Raw genomic sequence first — 24,250 nt, 5'->3', positions numbered from 1 at the left:
ACAAACTCGACGAATCACAGGCTCCCCGTAATAGTTACTACTTTCAGAAGCTTCTCTGCAAATGGATAGAGTTTCCATCTCTTTCACAGAGTAGAGGAATAGACACAAAGGTCATACGATGATTGATACAGGGACGGATGGGTCCGGAAATAAGATTTATAAGAGAGGTGTAAATCTCATGGCCACGATCAAAAGTGAGGGAACACCTGGAAATCAAAACAACAAAAACTTTTCTATTCAGAACTATGCTTATCGCCTCAGGTTTCCCACTGGTTTATGTCCCTTGATGCAAGAGTTCATGTTCAAGAAGGGAGTACTTGAAATTCCACACGGCAGGAGGTGGGAGGCAGGAATTCTGAGCAAACAAACCCAGAACTCTGGATGTGGTCCCAAAACTTTAAGAGGCCACTACTTTTGAACGGGAAGCCCTGCCCTGAGATAATCTCTGTTTACACCAGCTACTTACTGCCATTTCTAAAGAATAGCCCATTGCAGCTTAATTCAGTCAGTATTCAGTAAATCTTTATTAAATGCCTACTGTGTGCAGCTGGGCTCAGAAGTTAGAGCCGTTCCAGTCAGTCACGATCCAGCCCTTGCAGGCCATACAACTGAATAAAGTTATTTGTAATTCACAGGGTTTGTAGGAGGTTAGACCGGTTACAGAATGATCTTAGAATTGAGAACCACCCAGTTTGGGTTCACACTTTGGGACCAAGGAGTAAATAAGCAGGAATAAAGGTATGAGTGAGACCCAGCTGCCACCCAACCGCATGCTTCCAGGGGAGGTCGGGTTGTATATAACGCCATCCAAGCATAGCCAGGAAGGACACCGAGGACGGCTGATTTGATGTTTTAGAGCGGGGCTGAATCACGGCAGATCTCACCACTTACTACGCCTTTCTTTAATGGCTCGTAATAAAGCTTTATAGTTGTCTCCATACAAGTTTTACCATCTTTGGTTAGATTTACTCCGGTACTTGACACTCTTTTTTTTTTTTAGGGGAGAGACCCTGTGTGTGTGGGGGGGGGCAGGGGATGCCAATCTGGCTCCCTGCTGAGAGCGGAGCCCATTAACGAGGGGCTCCATCTCAGGACTCTGAGCTCATGACCGAGCCAAAATCAAGAGTCAGACGGTTAACTGAGCTACCCAGGAGCCCCTGCTGTTCTATCTTAAAAAAAAATCTAATTTTCTGATTGCCGCTGCTAAGTAAAAGTACAATTAACTTTAGTATATTGATCTGGTATTCAGCAACGCTGATAAGTTCTCTTTATGTTTCTAATAATTTATCTGTAGGCCTTCTACACTTCAGACTTCTCTTTATTTAAGGAAAACAAAGCACTCTGTGTTTAACCTACTGGAGATCAGTTTTTCTGCCAAGAGAACACAGTGCTGACTGAAACAGTAGTGAACATCTAGTTTCAATTCCTGCTGGAAGCAGAACCAACACAAACAGGATTATCTTCTAGCAAAGAAATGTTAGATCGCAAGTAAGTAGGGCTTGTGCTAAAAAAAAATCATATATATATATATATATATATATATATATATATATATGGAGAAACAGGATGATTTTCTTCAGTCAACATGATCAAAGTGGCTGTGCTTTTTCCGAAATTTGTGGAGGGAAAGGGAACAAAGGGGAAAGGAGCACTGATGGTGAGTAGGAAGAACAGTCCAGAAGGGTGTGCCACTGCCAGAAAATTGTGGCGGGTGGACAAAACTTCTTCCCCGTCTGAAGCACTAAATATAAGAGCAGCAAATAAAAATAAGACATTGAAATCCTGAAGCGGGTATGGAACCCATTGTGGACTGTCTCCATGGACTCGCTCAGTGCCTGCTTGTCACTGGGGCACGTGCTCGTCTGTCAGGCACCCTGAGGGAGATTTTGCTCAGAGGGAGAGGGTGAACTAGGCCCCCTCCTTACACGGCTCTTCTCGAGGCATCACCAAAATAGAAGGACAGAAGTACCTTCTCAGGGTCACAAGGTCCCCAGGTTGACCCCGGTTTTCTACATTTACCTGATCAGATGCATCCTGCAGTGATGTTTGGAGGTGAGTGGTGAAGACCTCCGCCTGGGAGTCCTCTTTGGGGCTTGGGGTCACCTCTACCAGAGCTTGCCGGGTGAGTGCCGGCGGGCCAGGGAGAGGTGGGCTGGTGGGCGCCGAGGTCACTGCCAGGACGTGCCGTGTGACTTTGGGTAGCGTTGAAGGAAATGGGCTGATGGGATGACACAGGGTCTTGGACTGAAAGGCACATAAAGAAAGAGGCTGAATCTGATTTTACCAACTGAAAATTAAGGCAGCGTTTCCAAAATTATTCTGGCACTCTCACGTCCCGCAAGATATTAATGGGCATTTCTCTCAAAAAGATCCATGCTCAGTTTTGAAAAAGTGGCATACTGTATTACCCTAAGACTCACAATTTAGTGTATTTATTATCAACCACTCAATAAATTATAATTAAACATCTACCACATACTAGGCAGTGTTCTGGGGAACCAGGGATATAGCAATGAACAAAATAAGCTAAGTTCTTGCCCCCATGGAGCCTCCATTTTAGTAGTGGAGGCAAATTACACTATGTATTAAGTAAGAGTAATAAGAGTAAGCAGATGAAAGGAAATAGTGTGCTGAAGATAGGGTGCTCAGATGTATGGAGACAGCATTATTGCTGAGAGTTGAAATACAGGGAGAAAGCTCTGCCAATATATTGGACACAGGCATCTGAGAAGTGCAAAGGCCCTGAGGTCACAGCCTGATGGGTTTGTCTGAGAAAGAACAGGAGGCAAGATGAGCAAAACTGGGACGTGGGGGAGATCAGAAAGATCCTGGGGGTGGGGGTGACAATGAGGGATGGGACTGGGGAGAACGCTGATATGTCAGGCAATGGAGAAGAGTAGGATTTTACCTTGAACGAGATGGGAAGACACTGGGGGCTTTGAGGAGCGGCAGCATGAAGCAACTTGTGTCGTAAAGGATCACTCCTCTGACTGCTGTGTTGAGAACTGACAGAAAAGGGCCAAGGGCAGAACCAGGGAGAGATGAGGAGGCAGCACATGCAGAGTTCGGCTGGGAGAGGATGGTGGCTTAGACTACGGTGTGATACTGGTGGGGCTGCTGGGAAGTGGTTAGGTTTGGCCATATGAAAGGCTCTGAGAAGTCCTACAGTCAAAGACCTTTGCTTTTTTTCCTTCTGGAAACATTTTAAGCAATATTGGTTACTATTCCGTAGAACATCCCTTGGAAAATACTGACTTAAGGGATTTTGACCTCATCCTTGTTCTTTCATACAATAGAAACACCTATTTTTTGCAGTGGGTCAAGTAAATGTAAATCTATCTTTAGACATCCACTGAAAGGTTTCTATGTAGGACACAAAGGTGAGAAGGCTGAGAAATTTCTTGAATGTGAAATTTTATAGATTATGCAATTTCTACTTTTGCTTTCCTTTCACTCAGATATTTTTTCCTTCTTATTTTTTACTGATTTATTTTGAAAAAGATTTTATTTATTTATTTGTCAGAGAGAGAGAGCACAAGCAGGGAGAACAGCAGGCAGAGGGAGAAGGAGACTCCCCGATGAACTGGGAGCCTGACGCAGGGCTTGAGCCCAGGACCCTGGGATCATAACCTGAGCTGAAGGCAGACGCCTCACCATTTTTTCCAGGTGCCCATTTCCCCCCCCTTTTTAAAAGAAATTTAAATTTGATTGTATTGCACATACTTTTGTAAGATCTCACAAGTCCTGGGGCGCCTGGGTAGCGCAGTCGTCAAAGCGTCTGCCTTCGGCTCAGGGCGTGATCCCGGCGTACCGGGATCAAGTCCCACATCAGGCTCCTCCACTGGGAGCCTGCTTCTTCCTCTCCAACTCCCCCTGCTGTGTTCCCTCTCTCGCTGGCTGTCTCTCTCTCTGTCACATAAATAAATAAAATCTTAAAAAAAAAAAAAAATCTCACAAGTCCTTTTTGGGATGACGCAGGGAAGAAACAACCAACAAATGATCATTGTAACAGCATGAAAGCCAGAGTAGGCTTTAAAAATGTCGTTAGTAAAGCATCCATTCAACCTCGTTCTTTCCTGCATTTAAGCACTTTCCTTTAATTATGAGAACACTATACCCGGGGCACTCAGTGAGCCAGAGTGGTGTTCTGGCGGGACCCACCAGGAATGACAGATTACTAATCCCCGATGTGTGCTTCCCAGGGATGTGCTCACCGGGCTGGCGCGAGCAGGGTGGTGACAGGCGGATGCAGGATGAGCAGCTGCCAGAGAAGAGGAAAGCTGATTAAGTTCAAGTAAAGTCTAGGACAGAAATATTTCTTTCTATTTGGGATGTCTTATTCTTGGCAATAAACAATGTGAATCATTGCATACAGGAAACCAAAGCGATCATTTCCCACTGATAATAATTCTGCAGACAAGCCAGGGTTTCAGAGCTGAAGTGTCACAAAGCACTAAGGTCTAATCTCTGCTTACTCTTCAAAGGCCCTCAGTATAAAAATATTTAAATCAGATCAATCGTAAAGTTGCCAGTACATAAATATTACTGTGGAAATACCTGCCTCATAATTTTACCAAAAGGAACAGTTCCCCATTAATAAATCAGAGCACATTTCTGATACTTTGAGATGAGATTGGGTGTGTTCAGGGTGGTATGGCCATAATCTGATACTTTTAAAGAATCTTTTCTTTTTTAAGATTTTTTTATTCATTAATTTGAAAGAGAGAGTACAGCGAGCACCAGAGAGAGAGCAAGAGTGGAGGTGGGGAGCAGAGGGCGAGGGAAAAGCTGACTACCCGCTGACCAGGGAGCCGGACTCGGGGCTTGATCCCAGGACCCTGAGATCATGACCTGAGTGGAAGGCAGATGCCTAACCAACTGAGCCACCCCAGGTGCTTTTTTTTTTTTTTTTTAAGATTTATTCATTTATTTGAGAGAGAGACACACGCACACAAAGAGTGTGTGAGTAGAGGGAGGGACAGCGGGAGAGGGGAAGCTGACTCCTCACTGAGCTCAATCCCAGAAGCCCAAAATCATAACCTGAGCTGAAACCAAGAGCTGGATGCTTAACAGACTGAGCCACCCAGGCGCCCCTGTAATCTGATAGTTTTAGAAAATGATCATTGACAACATTTTACCAGATCACGGTTATTGCTTTCATCCCCTTTCCACATATTCCAGTAAGAAAACTATGATCTGAAGGTACTATCAGTGTATTAACATGGCTATTTGCTATTAACTTAGGCTGACCTCTTTCAAGGCACGTGCTCTAGACCCCTTAGTTTATCTGGCTATAGAAAGCCTGTGCTGCCCTCTCTCTCTTATTGTAACAGTCCCTCTGCTGTTGATAGTACTGATATGTATAATTAGCAGCAGAATCATTCTAACCACTACTGCTGGGGGAGGAAAGAGTTCTGAGATGTTCTTCTGATTAGCCATGTCTTTCTTTTTTCTCTCTCTCTTTTTTTTTTTTTTTTAGAGAGACAGCCCATGTGCAATGGGGGTGGGGAGGGGCAGAGGGTGCCACCCAGGCGCCCCGGATAATTGGTATTTCTTACGGACAAAACTAGAACTAATGAAATATAAGTGTTAAATAGGTAAAAGAAAATAGAATTTTCATGAACTAAGAAAAACGTGTATATGTAACATCACATTCTAGGCAAAATCAGTAAAAAGTGACCCGGATACCTGCTAAGAAAATTTCCGTATTACAAAGATTAAAAAATTTTATAATCTGATAGGGGAAAAAAGGCTACCTGTTTAAAAATAAAAAAAGTCTAACTATATTCTTTTCCACGATAGCATTAAATGCCAAAAAGCAAGGGAACGGTGTCTGCAGAGATTTGAGGGGAATACTGACAAAGGAAATAATATTCCTTGTATTGCAGAGACTACTGCTTATTCCACCAATGCGTCGTCCTTCCAAGGAACCATGGTAGCCCCAGTAAGGACTACATTTCCCAGCCTTCCTTGCTGGCAGCAGTATGGCCACGTGACCAGATCCTGACCAATGGGATATGAGAAGTAACCTGCAATTTCCAGGCTGTTCCTTAAAGGACAGGATCAGGCTTCCCATTTTCCCATCTCCCCTTCCCAGTTGAACGTGGAAGCAGGGAGCTAACACAGCTTTTATAGACCATGAGATGCAAGTCACAAGGTGATGACAGCAGAACAAGGCAGGAAGAGCTTGGGTCTCGTAAACTGTGGAGCCATCTTATCAGCCCTGGACTGCTTGCTTACACTGTGATGTGGAAGAGAAAGGAACTTCCATTGGTTCAAGCTTGCATACTGACTTCTGTTACTCCAACTGACCCTAGTTTATAACCTGTACATCCTGCTAAAACATGGCCTGTTGGGAAGGGACAAGAAAGGCATTTTGAGTATCCATGAATTCCTAAAATATTTCCACCAACGGATCTTTCTTGTAAAAAAACAACAGGAATAGAGATGATGCAAAATTAAGAGCTCAAGAAGGGTAAAGTTATGGCATAAAAATGATTGGTGCTAAATGTGAAACTAGTTAAAATAGACATATGTTCTAAATTGTTGGAGATATGGCTCTGACAAAAGTTCTGTAAAAGTATTCTCAAGTTTTATATAAAAAAAACAGGGGCACTTGGGTGGCTCAGTTGGTTAAGCCTCCAACTCTTGGTTTTGGCCCAGGTCGTAATCTCAGAGTTGTGAGATCGAGCCCCACGTGGGGCTCCAGGCTCAGCATGGCGTCTGCTTGAGATTTTTCTCCCTCTGCCCTTCACCCTACTCTCTCAAATAAATAAATAAAATCTATTAAAAAAAACCAATATAACAATAACCTGAATAAAACCCACAGACTATACTAACAAAATCTAGGAGGGAGGGCGGGGAAAGAAAAACTAACATGTGCTATATTCCTTTAACCAGATAAGGGGGCTTCAGAAGAGACTGTCACACTCCTGAGCAGAACCGTTCGAGAAACACAGGTGCAGGAATGTGTTTTCAAAAAGAACAACTCTGTGAAGGCAAACAATTAAAGCAAGAGCACCGAAGAGCAAAATTCCAGCAAAGGACAGAAGAAAGCAGCAAGGAAGCATTAGAACCAGAAAGCACAGAGCAAGGCAAGAGATGACGTCAGTTATTAAAATACATTTAAATGTGATAAACTCTACTATAAAAACATTCTCAGAATCAAATAATTAGACTCATTTATACAAAATTTAACAGGAACACATGTAAAACAAAGTGACACAAAATTATCAAAGGACCCTGGGGGGGCACCTGGCTGGCTTAGTCAGAGGAGCATGCAATCTCGATCGCAGGGTTGTGAGTTTGAGCTCCACATTGGGTGTAGATATTACTTAAAAATTGAAAACAAATTTTTTTTCAAAGGACCATACATACCTAAATATAAGGCCACTCCCCACATAAGGCAATGTCCTCCTTTCTCAAGGAGGACATTTAAAGACAGTTATTTTGAGGCAAACTTGACTATATCATTTCCAAGGATATAGGTGAACAAATGTCTAGGTACTTAACGCAGTAACTTGCTCTCAAAGGCGTGTTTAAAATCATGTGTTATCTAAAGTAGTGTATCAGGGGAACCTGGGTGGCTCAGTCGTTAAGCGTCTGCCTTCGGCTCAGGTCATGATCCCAGGGTCCTGGGATTGAGCCCCGCATCGGGCTCCCTACTCCACTGGGAGCCTGCTTCTTCCTCTCCCACTCCCCCTGCTTGTGTTCCCTCTCTCGCTGGCTGGCTGTCAAATAAATAAATAAAATCTTTAAAAATAAATAAATAAAGTAGCGTATTAACTTAGGAGCCCTGCTGTCTGGAAACTCCCATTTCATGAAGTGGCTTTATTGAAACTTTTCAAATGCACCCTCAGTCTCAGTGCCTTAATCATCATCAGAACGACTTCTGCAATTACTTAACAGTTTTGAAAGTACACCAACTTTACTTTCATCTCATGCTATCATGAAATCCTTCTTCCCCAGCTCACAAGCACCCAGTTACAAAAGCATTTGGAAAAGCTGATTTTCACACTTGTTCTTTAGATAGATATTCACGTCTCTACAACAGCACTTTCTAGATTGCTCTTTTAAGGGATCCTTGGAGGGCTTGTTGACAAAGACATCTAAGACTTGAAGCTGTGAGGTCACACCCCCTCAGAATAATGACCAGATGCATTTTAAATCTGTCTCCTTTTCCACCTGGTTGGTCGGGTGATCTCTACAATCATCCAACACCGGTATTGATCGAGGTCATTTCAGGTTAATGCATCTTCCCCAAATAGTATTTATTTTTGAAAAAAAAAAAATGAGAGAGAACACCAAAATATGAACGACTCTGCAAGGACTTTAAGAAGACTCTTTGGATAGAAAATTTTGTGGGAGAAAACCCTGTCTTTTATTTGGGCATGTGTGAAAAGAAGACGGCCAAAGGCCCATCAAGAAAGTAAGTACCTACACCATGAGAGCCAAGACTGCAATGCGAAGATCGGACAAAACAGAATGCAACAATGTTGACTGCGCACATGTTATGATGACACGCTGCAGCATTAACTAATCCCGGGCCTCCTTTCAGGCAGGAATTGATTTCACTACCCATTACCTGAGGTCCTTTTGTTTCTTGGAACTGCGGCTTCTCCTTCTGTCTTCTCGGGTCTCCAGTGTAAATTAGAATTATTTCCATGTCTTTCATCTTGGTCTGGAAAAGACAACTCACATTGCCTCATGAACTACTGTCCTAGTTCCTTCCTGCTCTTGAGCAAAATTAACCTAAAAATTGTCTACACTTCCTAGATCCAATTCCTCTCCTGTTCTTCCTTATTTTTAGGAAACAAACAGTTTTTTTTTTCTAATCATGTAAAACATTTATAGAGTTCCAATGACAAAATTATGAAACCAGGTACATTCAGAAAGATCTAAGTTCTATCTCTGTCCTTTCCAGCCTTTTCCCTCCCTCCCCCATAAGTAATCATTTTCATTAGCTTTCGTTTTTCTATTATGTTTATGAATATGTGTGTGTAGGTTTATACGCGTATATATTCATATTACCCTCTTTCTTAGAGTAGCATTGGGATAGATTCCCAGCAGCAGGAATGCTGAGTCAAAGGGTAGATATAAACACAATTTTGCTAGACTGCCAAATATTCCTCTCCTTAGATACAGTATCTTATTGCATTCCCATTAGCAATTTATGAGAGTACCTGCTTCCTTACAGTCTTGCCAACAGAATATGTTGTTAAGTTTGTGGACTCATGCCCATCTGATAGGTGGGAAATGGTATCTCAGTTTTAATTTGCATTTCTCTATTTTTGGGCAACAATACTTCATAATATGAAACATTAGACTTCACTCTTGAATGTTAAGGAACAAATTTACAAATACTTCTTCCACCAACGTGTTATTTTGGAAGAGGTTTTTTATTTTTGTTTTTTTTGTTTTTTTAAGAGAGAGAACCTGTGCAGGAGCAGGGTAAGGAGGGGCAGAGGGAGAGGGAGAGAGAGCATCTTCATTAAGCAGGCTCCACGCTCAGCAGTGTGGAGCTTCACACTGGGCTCGATCCCACAACCCTGAGATCATGACCGGAGCTGGAATCAGGAGTCAGATGCTTAACAGACTGCACCATCCAGGTGCCCCGGAGGGGCATTTCCTCAGTTCACAATAAAATGTATAAACCCTATGATAACAATAGCCCGCTCTTTCTTTTCTTTTTTCTCTTTCCTTTCCTTTCTCTCTTTGTATTCTTTTCTTTCCTTCCTTCCCTTCCTTTCTTTCCTTTTCTTTCTTTCCTTCCTTCTTACATTTTTTATTTATTTAAGTAATCTCTACACCCAACGTGGGGCTCAAACTCATGACCCCGAGATCAAGAGTCACATGCTTTTCTGACTCAGCCAGGCACCCCAACAATAGCTATTTCTGAATACTATGCAATTACATTGTGCCAAAACTTTAGTTTTAAAGGTCAGTAGCAATATCGAATCTCCAAGAGATCCAATGACCTTTGACATGAATGTGATGCTATCTAGAAGCAGAAACGAACTTGGCACAAAAAATAGAAATTTTATAATATTAATAGTAATAACTGCCAGGCACTGTTCTAATACTTTACTTGTATCATCTTACTAATTCTCATAATAATCCTTTGAAGGACTGCCCAGGGGCTACAAAGGCCAGGTCCCAGAATCAAGACATGAACTTAGAGAAGTCTGACTTTACAGCCTGAACTCCAACTACAGAAACATCTCATTACGGGAATGCAGGTTCAGAATTTGGTGAGTTGGCTTAGACAATGGACTAGAATTCTCTTTAAAAACATTTTTTGTTGTTTTTAAAAATATATTTTTTTTAATTTTATTTATTTTTATTTTTTTTTAAGATTTTATTTATTTATTTGACAGAGATAGAGACAGCCAGCAAGAGAGGGAACACAAGCAGGGGGAGTGGGAGAGGAAGAAGCAGGCTCCCAGTGGAGGAGCCTGATGTGGGGCTCGATCCCAGAACGCCGGGATCACGCCCTGAGCCAAAGGGAGAAGCTTAAGCGCCGTGCCACCCAGGCGCCCCTTATTTATTTATTTTTAAAGATTTTATGTGTAAGTACTTTCTGCACCCAACATGGGGCTCGAACTCACAACCCCAAGATCAAGAGTCGTATGCCTCACTGACTCAGCCAGATGCCCCGAGAATTCTTTTTGCCCAAGATTATCTTCTGCACGAACATTCCATATTCCATAGCAGTAATCTCTTGCAAGTGCATGAGTGATAATATTAGGAAAGACATTTTCACTCAAAACCAAGAGTAGGCAAAAATGTCTAAAAACTCAACTCTTGGAGAGTGAAAAATGAACGGAAAATCATCATCATTTAGGCTGTATTAAGGGTTGCTTTTCCTGTCCTGGAGATGAGTTGGGCCAAATAACCTCCGGTCAAGATGAAAAACAGTTCACAACTGTAAGGTGGCACACTCGCATTTGTGACAATGAAACACAGGACCCCTTGATTAATGCAGAGAATGGCCTCACAACCTTGGCCTCACCAACAACAGAGTGCTATCACAGCAAAATCGGGCAAGCATATCACGGAGAGCTTGAAAGGGTGGAGAATGAGAAGCTGGAAGCCAAAAATTTACTACCCTGATATACCCAGTATTTGAGGAAGGTGATTTTTTTTTTCTTATAAGAGAGAAATATTGCAACATGTTCTGTTTTATGAAGAACCCATAGATGCTTCATATTTTAATAAGAATATATTTGTGTGGGGCACCTGGGTGGCTCAGTCGTTAAGCATCTGCCTTCGGCTCAGGTCATGATCCCAGGGTCCTGGGATTGAGCCCCGCATAGGGCTCCCTGCTCAGTAGAAAGCCTGCTTCTCCCTCTCCCACTCCCCCTGCTTGTGTTCCCTCTCCTGCTGTTTCTCTCTGTTAAATAAATAAAATCTTAAAAAAAAAAGAAAGAATATATTTGTGATTTTTTAAAGTGGAACAAAATTTTTACTCGGACTGTCTGCGACATTGTTAGGTCCTTGAGAAATCACTGAACTAAGTAAGAATAAATGCTGGACACAACCACCATGAAAAACGTAGATTGAAAGAGAAACCACACACCCAACTTCACATACACAATTCTCATCGCCTACTCCCGAGGAAGCAAACCGACACGACAGCAGCCTCCTCACCCTTCACCTTCTCATCTTCCTGCACCAATATTACTATTTTCCTCCTTTGCTTTTGTACTCTTCCCTCTGAAGCCCAAGTGCCAAATGGGTTAGGGGTGCACAAGAGGAAAATGGAGTTTACGGCTACGCCTTCTCCCATGCTCCACCCAAGAAATGAAGGCAGCATCAGGCACAGCTCTGAAGTGTGGGATGTATATGAAAGTCATTCCAGATGAACAGCTTCTCACTCTAATCAGTATCATGAAAATCATTATATAATCAATATCATCAAAATCCCCACACGCACCCTACGCGCTATCACTCAGACTCTGTGACAAGAAACCTTCTTAAGCACATTCTCCCCATCTCCCCAACCCCAGTTTTTCTTTTCATTTAACCACACCCTTAAGTAAACCTTGGGGCATAAAGTCCTTGATCTGCCCCGAGACAGGACTAGGTCACATTCTTAAGCATTCTCCTCCTGGGTGGTTCCCCCTTAATAGAGCATTTCTTGTCAAGCGGGACTTGTCAGCCTTTTTCTTTGGTCTGTTACCTCCTTCGGTCTTTGGATGTCACTTGGCATATACCTCCTTTTCACAGAGCAAACGCCTTAACCAATACTCTCACATGCCGTCCTTATGTAGCATCAGTTTCTAGAAATCGACGTTGGCGGCGTGTGGCTTCATCACTTACCAGCCTGGCAAATGAAAGAATGCCCCAGGGAGCACGAGTCCGCTTCTGATGAGATCCAGTTGGAGTTTCTGGACATGTAAGTGCACCCGGGGGGCTTTGGGGGCCGGTGGGCTGCGACACCTGCTGAAGGAGGACCAGACCCAGGTGAGCCTCAGACTCCAAAATCAACCTTTTTAAAAAGTAAATATGAAAACCGAATTTTGCTAGCTTCTCATAGATGGAATGTAGGATATCCCCCCAATGTGAGATGTTGTTGGAGGGCCCAGGAGCGAATGGTCAAGAAAGAATTCTTGAGACATCTTCAGTGCAAAAAAGGTGGTTTTATTAAACACTGGGACAGGACCTGTGGGCAGAAAGAGCTGCCCTGGGAATGTGAGGAGGGACTGATTACATTCTTTCCAGTTGGGAAGGGGTTAGGGCGTGGAAGTCGCTAAGGAATTTGGAAGCAAGGTTTCCCGGACCTTGAGGGGTCATTTTCTACTGTCTAGTAAACCTTAGTCACAAGCCCCTTCAGATGGATATCATTGGGCCATATGTTTGAAGGATGACTGCTAACATATATCTTGGGGTTAGGGGGGGAAGAGATAAAGGAAGTTTCGAAAGGGATTTTTAGATGTTCAAGAAGACTTACAGGATCCTGGAGGTCGGGCTATTGTCAAGCTAAGGTTGCCTTTTGCCTCCGGCAAAATATTAACGTTGAGGCAGTTAAACTTCTGCAGGAAGGTCACCCTGCCTGTCTCAAGAAACTGTCAGTGGCTGGAAGTTGTAAGGAGATTTAATTTTTCTCTATATTTCTTTTGCCTTTGTTCTCCACATCACGCCCACACATTACAGATTATTTTTTCATATTATGCGTTCTTTATCACAAGGCTTCATATTAATTTACCTAGAGGTCAACGAAGATGATGGTGATGTCACAGTGCCTTGGACTGTCCTCCAAGACCACAATATTATGGTGCATGATTTTGAAAAGATCTCTGTAAGAAAGGTAATAGGCAAATAATTTCTCTCCTGGTTTCTGAATTAGGAAACTTGGAGCCAAGAATGATGAAGAGATACTTGCCAGGAACAACGCGGCCATAAACGGTTTCCCACTTCAGAATTCTACACGGTACTTTCAGCGAAATATCAGGTATGGTTAGCTTTTGACAAACTCTGAGAAAACCTCATCATCTTTGCTACAGAGACAATTCAAAGGTTGAAGCCCCACAATATAAATACTTCAGAGGAACTGTGGTAATGAAGTAAAGCGACTGATTTTTCTATGTACAAAAGCGGAAAGATGTTAATTTTTTTCTGTCTCTTGTTCCAGAGTAAAAGCAAGGACTTTACCTTTGTAAACGCTCATCTCAGAGCCTTACCTGGGTTTTTTCTTTCTTGATGTTTTCCCAGGTGCTTTAGATGTGGCCCAATCCACCACTTACTCCCTTCTTCCAGAAAGTCCCAGAGAAGATCCTGGACCCCCAGGTTCCAAGTGTAAGCAAGGTGTCCTCCCCAGACACGACAGTAATTTTCTGCTTCCTCGTAGCTGCAGTGAAACCTGTTAAGCTGATAACAATGCTTTTTACCATGTTGCTCTGGGATATTTAGCTCACCTCCTAGGATGATAGCTGTTCTGATGTATAACCAAAGCCAGATTCTTCGCCTGAAGAACATTTTCTCTGTGAGCTGTGAGCAAGAACAGTGTGGGGGCCCCAGCAGCTGCCTGGTCCTTTAAATATATTCTTGGTGGGTCTGTCACATTTATTAGTATTATTCTTTTAGGAATAGGGGATAGTTTGTCAAGGAGATAATAGGCTTTCTGTTTTTGTTTTTAAGAACCCAGGTGGAGTCCCTACGAGCTGAAAACAAACAGCAAAAATCAATAAAGCAATGAGCATTTAAAGAACACCACCACCTGTGTCTACACAACTGGCTGTGCCTTTAGCTTTAGAATAGCTCTTTATTTGCTGAGCCTACACCGTAAAGGAGTAGAAGATGAATAGCTAAGTCAGTATTGCTAAAAATTAAGAAATGTATTGTGTGCTTTTTTTTTTTAAAGGAAACCATTCTTACAGACCCCCACGACGTATTTAAATTATCATATTCTGTTTTTTAAATGAGTTTCAAACATAAAACTAGGCATAAACTATATGCTAAAGCTCTCGCACAATCCTAAAACCCAAAAAATAAATATCTGATGAAAGGATGAATACAAATTAAATGCAAACAGCGCTGAAGACCAATGAAATGAAAACGCGCTGCACTAAATAGCGATCCGACAGGTAAACACGGTACTAGCGTGTGACCGCACAGGTTGTTTTGATTTAGCACGCACGCTACTTCATGCTGCAGGGAAAATCCATTCTCTCACCACTTTTCTTTATTTAACTTGCTGAAAAACCTTTGTTCACACAGCATGTCATTTGTCCTTCACCTGCAGGGAATCTGTTTGAGCCATTTTTCTTTCTTGGTACCAAAATATAATAAATACAAATAAATGTGGGCACTGAGTTTGATAGGTTTCAGGGTTCAGCTAGTTGTGCAAATGGCCCAAATGACGCGCATATTACTTTTAAAAATCATTACGTAAAGACACCAGGATCAAATATTCTCTTAAGTGTCTATGCCAAGAATACACTGCCTCAGTTTGAAAAAACACTGCAGTAATCGAACAAAAGATGAATATGGTCTGTGCCCTACCTTGAAAATGTTTACAGTCTAATTAGGGAAAAAAAAAAGACCCAACAATTGTAGTTTAATAAAGACAGTGTCACTGGACTGGTACAGCATGTATCAATGGAGGCTCAGAGTAGGAAGAAATTATTTCCAGCACTGGGCCATACTGGTAGATGAGAAGGGTCATCCTGGCAGGAGTCAATATGAGTAAGTCATACAAGTGGAAAGTATAGAGAGAAAGAAATAACTCGGGGGGGGGGGCACCTGGGGAGACAGTAGTGGGAACTCAAACTAGAAAACTGAAATATCTTGAAATGCCAGAAAATAAAAGAGTATCCATTGAATTTGGAAGGTCTCTAAATAGAGTCCACCAAGTCTTCACCGCAATGGAATTGTTCGGGTGCAGGACTTTGCTACAAAGTCTTCATTTTCCAACACTTTATTAACACACATACTTACGTACATACATACGTTTCAGGCATTTTTTAGTGAAACCTGATGCTGATGGAATCTTCTCTGAGGTCAATTCGTATCTTAGTGCGGTGATTCCAAACCTTTTTACGGCGTCTGATGCATACTCTCAATACATGCTTTACCGAGAGCACAAGTATATCAAATGTTCAACTTAAACGATCAAGATATTGGTGAGAGAGCTGCTTAGAACTGAAGATGCACATATGCGCTGTCTCTCGCCCACGTCGCAGCACCACACAGCGGGAGCGTGCCCAGCACAACCGCAGCGCCCCGCAACCCTGCGGCAACTAAGCCGAAGTCTGGGGCGAAAGGGGCGTCGCCGCCGTGATTGCGCGCGCCGACGTCCAGCCACACCCTCGGGGCGGAGCGAGGCCTTTTCCGCCGCGGGGCGGCCCGCCCCACCCTCTTGCCCGGCGATTGGTGAAGTGGCAGCTGCTGGGGCGGTGATTGGAGGGTTCGCCGCCATCTCCTCCAATGGAAATGAGCCAGAGGCGGGTTCAGTGGCGGAAGGAGCATGGCGTGGAGACAGCTCAAAGTGAGTTCAGAACGTGGGTTGTGCGGCTGCGGTTAGTGTGAGCGAGGTGCGGGGCTAGAGGAGAATAGAGGGCTAACCTGGGCGAGGTGTGCACGGGATCCCGCTCCGAGGCCGTGGGCCCCCTGGACACGTCTGTGCGTGTGTGGAGGCACCTGCAAGTGCTCGTGCGTGTGCATTAACACGTGTAACGGCACGTTCCAGTCTAGGGAGATGCAGGTCTTTGCCAACGCACGTGGGCCAGACTTTTATTGAGCCTGGCACACGGGCGTTTAGTGAACACATGACTGCCTGACATCCTGTGCAGGATCCAACGTGCAATGCAGTTACACTAAGACATGGCCCCAACACTTCCAGATGAAATTTTGGGGCGGGGGCTTGTGTAACCGCGTCGAGATAACTTGTTGATTGACATTAAGGGGCGTTCCTACGATCCGCTGGAGACTAGAAGCAAGACAATAAATACTTGCTCTATATTAACAGCTGGGAGTGATTCTCAGGGGCAAATCTGATCGCGTCACTAACTTGTGTAGGGAGTAAAACTCAAATCTTCATTCTGGCCAAGATTCCTGCCTATCTCCCCAGTTCTTTTTAAGCCGTGCTTTTCCTCATTCCTCGGTTTCCAACAAGCCTTTCTCCTTTCCCTCTTCCTTGGGTGCATCTCTTTACCCTCTGCCACTGAGAGCGCCTTTACACTCTTTCCTGTCCCCACTGCGTCCTAGTTAACTCCTATTTATCCTTTGGACGTCAGCTTTAAGTCACTTCCTCAAGAAAGCCTTCCTCTCCCTCTGAGATTGGGTTGGGTTCTATTATTACCCTATACGGTTTTTTCTTTGTACTAATCCTCAGTTACATATTTGCGTGATCATTGACTAACGACTGTCTCCTCCTGCGACTGTCCTCCTTGAGGGCAGGGACTCTTTAACCTCTCTTGAAGTGCTCTGTCACTATTGGGCAGATGAATGAATGAATGAATGAATGAATGAATGACTCATCACCTGGCAGTGTTAACTAGAGAAAAGCATTATGAAGCACCTTTTGAACAGGATAGTGATTCTTGACTCAATAAGACCTGATGCTCCTTTTTAAAAAAACATTTTGCAACTGCTTTTATTATCCTGAAGTAGAATTTATGTATGATGTAATCTGTATTTTATAATTTTAAAAGTTCAACTAATGTCCTAACTGGATTATAAAAGAGACATTAAAGGAGTTTGTAATAAAATAACATGTATTTCAGCATGTAAATGTTACGGCATGTCTCAGTGAGATATAGTCAGGTGGTTAAGCCTCTATTTAGAAATTCTAGTGCCTCAGGAATGTGTGGATGGCTCCGACTGTCCGTTAAGCGTCTGTCTTCAGCGCAGGTCCTGGGATCAACGCAGGCAGCGGGCTCTCTGATCAGCCCGGAGCCTGCTGCTCCCCCTGCTTGTGCTCAAGCTCTCTGACAAATAAATAAAATCTTAAAACAAAACTCTAGCGCCTCAGGTATGTTTTATTGTAAACACCCAAGTAAAGCACTATACCATTCCTGATATCTCTGAAATGGGGAACAATCCTTGGTAATGTTCTATGTGAAACAGTGCAGTTGTCCCCCAGTTTACGAGGGAATTGCATTCCTAGAAAAGTCAACGTACGTGAAAACTGTGCAGGAGATAGTTTGTGTTCATGTGGTGGAATATAGGCTCAGATAATATGAATAGATACTTTTTACATACTGAATGTCAGTAAGATGATCAAAAGTCATACAGGACAGGGACAGTTCATCTGTCAGAGAGCCTAAAACAGTGCAGGATGTCTGCCTTTACTGATTCCTTCCCACTAACTCTAGTAGCATTCCTCCAAAATGCCTACCACAGGTCCCCTAGGAGGCAATACTGCCTTTCTTGAAACCTCTGGCCTGGAGTCTTTCAGGGCACGATGAGTGTCAGAAGTACGGTTATAGCCGCTGAAAGTAGAGGCCAGTGTGTGAGCAGGACTAGAAATGAAGGAGACCAGTGTTAGCAGAAGGCTAGGGACATTGCTTCATGTGACATGTCATGATGTCCTGTGTGCATGGCTGTAAAGGGCTTAGAGAAGTTACTGCAGTCTGGCCTTGAGGGAATCTCAATGGGCTTTTTTCCCCTCCCCAGAAGCGGGCCCAGGATGCTGTGGTCATCCTGGGGGGCGGAGGACTTCTCTTTACTTCCTACCTGACAGCCGTGGGGGATGAACATTTCTATGCTGAACACCTGATGCCGGCTATGCAGAGGCTGCTGGACCCCGAGTCAGCCCACAGGCTGGCCATTCGTGTCACCTCCTTGGGGCTCCTTCCTCGTGCCACGTTTCAAGACTCTGACATTCTGGTAGGTGCTGTTGGAACACCTTCTGATTAACAAGCTCTATAGGTAATTCTGACATAGACGTGCTGGGGCTTGCACTTTGAGAAACACCGGGATAGCCCGTGTACCTCCGGCTTTGTTTCCCTCTTCCTAGGAAGTGAGAGTCCTGGGCCATAAATTCCGAAATCCAGTTGGAATTGCTGCAGGATTTGATAAGCACGGGGAAGCTGTGGACGGACTTTACAAGATGGGCTTTGGTTTTGTTGAGATAGGCAGCGTGACTCCGAAGCCTCAGGAAGGAAACCCCAGACCCAGGGTCTTCCGTCTCCCTGAGGACCAAGCTGTCATTAACAGGTAGGTGAATAGCCCAGAGGGAACAGTGGCTCGTTTACAAATTTAAATCTTTCCTTCTGTTTGGTGGTGTTCTGGCAAGTTCTCTAGGAGTTCTAGGGGTGTTTAGACTTTGGAAGTCTAAGAACTGACTCTGAATTTTTTTTTTTCCTGTTTCTGAAAGTCAGAAGTATAGTGGAAATGGCCATTTCCTCCAAAGCCTGTGCCTTCTGGCTGAGGGCTCTAACCTTGTCCCCCTCCCACCCACTTCTGTGCTACAGATACGGATTTAACAGTCATGGACTCTCGGTGGTGGAACACAGGTTGCGGGCCAGACAGGAGAAACAGGCCAGGCTCACAGAAGGTAAAGTGGGGGTGCACTAGAGGGGCTTTCTTCATTTATTGGAAGGAAACCTGTGGGAGAAACGTCAGGAACATTCCTAGTGAAAAAAACATGACTCAGCAATAGGAAGAAAACCACGATGGAACTCGGGAATTTTCCCAGCTTTACCACAGCCACCAAGATTTTAACTGAATTTCACAATTCAGCAAAGACTCACTTAGTTTCTGCCTTGTTATATAACCTGGGTTATATCATAACTGGGGCAGCTTAGAAGTGAGCAAAGCAAAGCCGCTCCTCCTCGTCACATGTGTGGGAGATGTGAGCAGGCCTTGAGCGCCATCTTCTCTGTCTTGCTTTGTTGTCCTTTTGTGTAATTAGTCCATTAGTAAATACAGAGAAGCATAAAGAAGACAGTTAAAATTACTCATACTCCTTCCTACTCCGGGAGAGCTGATCTTGGCATTTGGGAAAATAGCCTTCATGACTCGTTCAGAGACACCGTGCATTTTGGGAGGCCACCTGGGGGGATGCTGCCGTATGTTGGGGGGGGGGGTTCTGCTTTGTTGTGCCGCAGGATGCACGTAAGTGCGTGTAGCACTATTTTGTCCTCACCATGCCTTCCCAGTCGCCCTCTGAGATTGTGTGGGGCTGTGGCCATTTTCCTCATTGGGTCCCTCTGGACCTCTTTCCAGGAGTATAGTCTCATTAAATGGCCTGGTGGCAAGATGAGAAAAACCTGTGGACATCAGATTCACGTGAGGAAGTGAGGTTGAAAGGGCCAAGGCAGTCAACAATCTCTGATTTTAGGAGGAGGAAATGACCTTGTTTGGAAATCCCAGGCTTTGGTAGAAGCAGACCTTGAGTCCTACATACCTTCCCATTTGGGGAACTCTGAACCTTAGACTATGACCTCCATGGCATGTGATACTGTCCTTCCTTCTTGCCTTCCTTTCTTTTTTTTTGTTTTTTATCCTTTCCTTCTTTTAATTGTTCCCAGTGTGAGCTTTCTCCCATTCTCCCTTGCCCATCCCCTCACCCCCACTCCAGCACAAACATGGATTGAAGGAGAATCTTAGAGCAGAGTTCTACACATCCTGTTTTCCTGCAGCTAGAAGACTTGAAGATAGCTTATTGCAAGCACAATAAGGAACATGAATTGCAAAAATTGTGGTGCCCTTTGAGGACAGAGTAATTCAGAAATTTCTAAGTTGAAAGTCTTGGCCCTTTGGGCAGCTCACTGCTGATGGAAGATCCATTAGCTGCATGAAAGGGGTGCTCCTTTTAAAGCCGGCTTACCTGCTTGGCTTGGTGGAGGCTGGACTGGGGAAGCTTGGAGGCCTTGCTGAGCTTTTGTCTAATTGGGTGCTAACCCCCTCCTCACCTACCTTCTCCAGGGAGTATTTACTTTCAAGTTGGTGATTAAAAGGGGGGCCAGTTTAGGGCATGAGAAGGTGGTTAGCAATACTACAAGGTGCTCTTTGATCCCACTGACCTGACACACATTTTGGGGGCTCACTTGCTGTTCCAGGTCTTTTCCCAACCACCAGCTGGAAAAAGCAGCCAGCACCACTGACGTACCAGTGACCTTTGCAGATAGGGTGGTGGCTTAGAAGTACAGACAACCTCTTGCTTTCACGCATAGCAGGTTTCTGAAATGTATTTTTCTCCAAGTCCAAAATGCAAGTTGATAATCCCATCGGTTTTTAAGTTGGTTGGCATAATACTTACTGTGCAAAATGAGACATTTTGGAGTGTGAAGGCTGTGGGCGTTAATAATTATGCCCAGGGTACAGCAGCCGTCAGGGCTTTTCTGGGACCACTGGGATGTGCACTCACCCTACTTATGAGGGGGAATCCCTCCTCAGAGAACTGAAATTCTAAGTTATAAAAGAATTATAGCTCTATATTAGGCATGAATAGTGGAAAACATTTTCCAGTATTGTATACATAATCTTTAATTGTGCTTTTTCTTCACCAATGCCCACCTAGTCACTTGACTCAAGGCCAGCAAACAGCCCTCGAGAGTAAACATTTGCCCCCTTGTAAACAAGCTTGGATTTCTGACCGCCCTCATTACATTTATGAACCCTAGCTTTTGTATTTGCAGTCCTAATCTCTCCATTTTCCATTAAATTTTTAAAAAGAGAAAGGGCACAATGCAGTAAAACATCCCAGTAGTTGCCCCGACATTGCTGCGCAAAGGTAGTGAGCTCCCCGCGGTCAGCAGGCAGCCCTACCCTGCAGCTTTCTTGGTGTTTGCCCCCCACCCCCGGGCCCCGGGAAGATCCCAGGCGGAGGTGGAGGCCTGCAGGGCTGTGTAGTTAAGGACGGCCTCAGCATGTTGCACGGGAAATGGCGCTTGGGGACAAAATATTGACGAACGATCTTCACAGAGGGGCTGCCACTAGGAATAAACCTGGGGAAGAATAAGACCTCGGTGGACGCTGCTGCAGACTACGCGGAGGGGGTTCGCGTCCTGGGCCCCTTGGCGGACTACCTGGTAGTGAACGTGTCCAGTCCCAACACGGCTGGGCTGCGGAGCCTTCAGGGAAAGGCGGAGCTGCGCCACCTGCTGACCAAGGTAAGCAATTACTTGTCCGGGCTCCGTTCCGCCAGCCTGACCTTCCCACTCCTTTCCGGTTCTTTCTCCAGAGGGAAGCTTCAACGTCGCTGTTGAGGAGCTGTCCTTAGCACCTGGACCGATGGGACCCCTTGCTATACTCGTAATCCCCTATAGAAACCCTGATTACGCTCAACAGTGATTCATGGCTCAGTCACCTGCCCCTGCTGTTAAACCATAAGGTTCTGTGAGAGCAGGGGGCTGGGTCTCTCTATCCCTAGCAATAAGCACGTTGAATGAATGGATTGGATGACTCCTTATCAAATAGTACTTGTGACAGTATTTCCTGGTTATCCCTTTTAGGAAAAAAGTCTAAGTAAACCTTAATATATTAGCTAACGCCAATGACAACAGTAGGGACTTACTCTTGGGGATCCCTTGGTTCAAGAGAATCATATCCATCTTGATGGGGTCTTTGGCATAACCGGGAGCTGTATTTCCGGGAAAGGAGACGCTGCTGCTGCTTCAGTGTGAGACCATGCTGATCTGGGGCTGCAGGTCAGGGGCACTGGGGGCTGCGGCCTCAGGGTCCCTGTCTCTGGCCGTGTGTTGCTCTAGGTGCTGCAGGAGAGGGACGCCCTGCAGGGAGCACGCAAGCCAGCTGTGCTGGTGAAGATCGCACCCGACCTCACAGCCCAGGACAAGGAGGATATTGCTAGTGTGGTGAGAGAGGTGCGAGTCAGGCTGGGCCCTGGGACGTCCCTCACCGCGAGGGTAGGGGTGCGGGTTTGGGGGGAGGGGGGCACTTGGCCAGCTGGGCTAGCGCGTGGCTTCCTTTCTGTGACAGTGAGAGGTGGTTTGGTATCCGTCATGATGTAACTTATCACAGAATACAAAGCGAATGTTTGGAGGAGTCATTTTCCTGTACTTCTTCCCTCCTCTCTTTGCTCAGATCTATCCGGCAAGGGCTCTAAGGCTTTCGCTTGCATCCTGGGTCAGACTAGGGTATTCTGTGACCCTCTCCAGTCTGACCCCAGGTCCCTGTGTCATAGGAGAGTGGTGCGAACACAGACTGAATCTGCAAGTCCTGGGTTCAGATCCTAGTTCCACCACTTACCACCTTGGGGCCTTGGGCAGGACTCAAATGAGTGGCTCTAAGCATTGAACCCTGTGCTAGTGGAACCTTGTGGGTGGCGATATGGGTTGACTGCTATGGTTATGTTGAGGCTCATCCAGACACCTGTTCTAGAAGCATAGTGAGCTCTGTTATGGCTCTTGCTTCCAGGGGCTGTAGTGTGGGCACCTGGCGCGGCTGCGGGCTCAGACCCTCAGGGAAGCCTCTCCAGCTCCATCTGTGCCATGACCGGAGGGCTGTTTCTCTGTCTCACACTGCAGTTAGGCATCGATGGATTGATTATCACAAACACCACAGTGAGCCGCCCTGCCAGCCTCCAGGGTGCCCTGCGCTCTGAAATAGGAGGGCTGAGTGGGAAGCCCCTCCGGGATTTATCAACCCAAACCATCCGGGAGATGTATGCACTCACCAAAGGCAAGAATTCGGTCCCTGTGTCTTCAGATTTGCGTGCGGCTCGTCGGGCTCTGGTGTTTGATCGGATTCGGGGTTCCCTGAACTGCATTCCACAGGGGCCGGAGGGCGGAAGGCAAACCGAGGTGCTCGCGTTGCCCGCCCTTCCTCACACTGTTGCATGCGCTTCGGTGCAGGCGGAGTCCCCATCATCGGGGTCGGCGGCGTCAGCAGTGGGCAGGACGCGCTGGAGAAGATCCGGGCGGGGGCCTCCCTGGTGCAGCTGTACACGGCTCTCACCTACCGCGGACCGCCCGTGGTGGGCAGGGTCAAGCGGGAGCTGGAGGCCCTTTTGAAGTGAGTGGGGCCATGGGTGGCTTGAAACAGGAGAGTTAATGTGGTATCAATTCAGAATGACTCAAGTGAAGGAGATGCTATTTACCTGTCCCTATTTGTTCCTCCTTCAAAAAGGATTCAAAAACACAGGGAAAGATTACTGTGTTGCTCCTATGAGAAAGCACAAACAGGGCCAAGGAATTCGCCATTAACTGCCAAGACAGTGGCATTTATTGACCTGTGGACTTTGGGCAGCTTCCCTGTTCAGGAACATTGGCTTGAGGTTAGGGAGCTGTGACTACTCGACATTGGTTTCCTTCCTGGTGTGAAGACCACGTGGGAGGCACAAGGCATGCCTCTGGGGGAGAAAGAGGCAGTTATGGGGCTGACAGCCTGGGTGGATATGGGCTTCCAGCGAGAGCAGGGCCTGTCCTTCACCATTTGCTGAAATTGCTTTGTTTTCTCTTTTTCCAGGGAGCAGGGTTTTACCAGAATCACAGATGCCATTGGAGCAGATCATCGGAGGTGAGGATGTTGTCTGTCGCAAGCCTGATCTGGAATCTTCTCACTAAAGCAGGCGGGCCTTTGTGGCTGGATTGAGAGAGGACAGCGACATCCCCCAACCCATAAGAGCCCTTCCTCCGGCCTGACTTTTGTCAAAGCCAATCATGAGTGTCACTTGAATCAGCACGTGGCTTTCTTTAATTGCTTGTCGGACCATGAGCTGTATTCATGATTCTTTCTGGACTCAAATCTCTTTAATATTGCAAGGACATTAAATATTTGAGGGGGAAAAATCATGGAAAAAATAAAGCCATTTAAAACCTGGATTTAAATCCCAGCCTTTTCT

At 45.1% G+C, this 24,250-nt stretch overlaps 2 protein-coding genes across 9 annotated transcripts in view; one reads left to right on the top strand and one right to left on the bottom strand.

Moving 5' to 3' along the window:
* PKD1L3 (polycystin 1 like 3, transient receptor potential channel interacting) overlaps nucleotides 1-15,748 on the bottom strand; it is a 60,586-nt gene extending 44,838 nt beyond the window's left edge. For 3 of the 6 annotated variants that reach the window (XM_087870562.1, XM_087870565.1, XM_087870566.1), the window contains exons 1-5: nucleotides 13,683-13,977; nucleotides 12,322-12,444; nucleotides 8,585-8,680; nucleotides 4,215-4,261; nucleotides 2,020-2,244 (exon numbers count right to left, since the gene is read on the bottom strand). In XM_087870562.1, coding sequence (XP_087726688.1) covers nucleotides 2,020-2,244; nucleotides 4,215-4,261; nucleotides 8,585-8,680; nucleotides 12,322-12,444; nucleotides 13,683-13,977 — 786 coding nt within the window. Of the gene's footprint in view, nucleotides 1-2,019; nucleotides 2,245-4,214; nucleotides 4,262-8,584; nucleotides 8,681-12,321; nucleotides 12,445-13,207; nucleotides 13,356-13,682; nucleotides 13,978-15,442 lie in introns of those variants that run through there. The other 3 variants (XM_087870563.1, XM_045810223.2, XM_087870564.1) reach the window with 3 other exon arrangements.
* Nucleotides 15,749-15,893: 145 nt separating this feature from the next.
* On the top strand, nucleotides 15,894-24,230 carry DHODH (dihydroorotate dehydrogenase (quinone)). Of its 3 annotated transcripts, XM_045810285.2 has the most exons (9): nucleotides 15,895-15,988; nucleotides 18,118-18,330; nucleotides 18,461-18,660; nucleotides 18,918-19,000; nucleotides 21,373-21,560; nucleotides 22,158-22,271; nucleotides 22,935-23,088; nucleotides 23,262-23,421; nucleotides 23,875-24,230. In XM_045810285.2, exons 1-9 carry the CDS (start codon nucleotides 15,968-15,970, stop codon nucleotides 23,927-23,929), a joined length of 1,188 nt encoding a protein of 395 aa, XP_045666241.2. In that variant the 5' UTR covers nucleotides 15,895-15,967; the 3' UTR covers nucleotides 23,930-24,230. The 3 variants fall into 3 exon arrangements, with proteins under 3 accessions (XP_087726686.1, XP_045666241.2, XP_045666242.2); XM_087870560.1 differs by having other exon boundaries at nucleotides 15,894-15,988; nucleotides 22,935-23,421; XM_045810286.2 differs by lacking the exon at nucleotides 22,935-23,088.
* Nucleotides 24,231-24,250: the final 20 nt, after the last annotated feature.

This window comes from Ursus americanus, chromosome 21 (assembly GCF_024610735.1).
Source record: "Ursus americanus isolate L20-20 chromosome 21, mUrsAme1.1.p, whole genome shotgun sequence".
Classification (NCBI taxonomy): domain Eukaryota; kingdom Metazoa; phylum Chordata; class Mammalia; order Carnivora; family Ursidae; genus Ursus; species Ursus americanus.
This window is presented reverse-complemented; position numbering and strand designations above follow the sequence as displayed.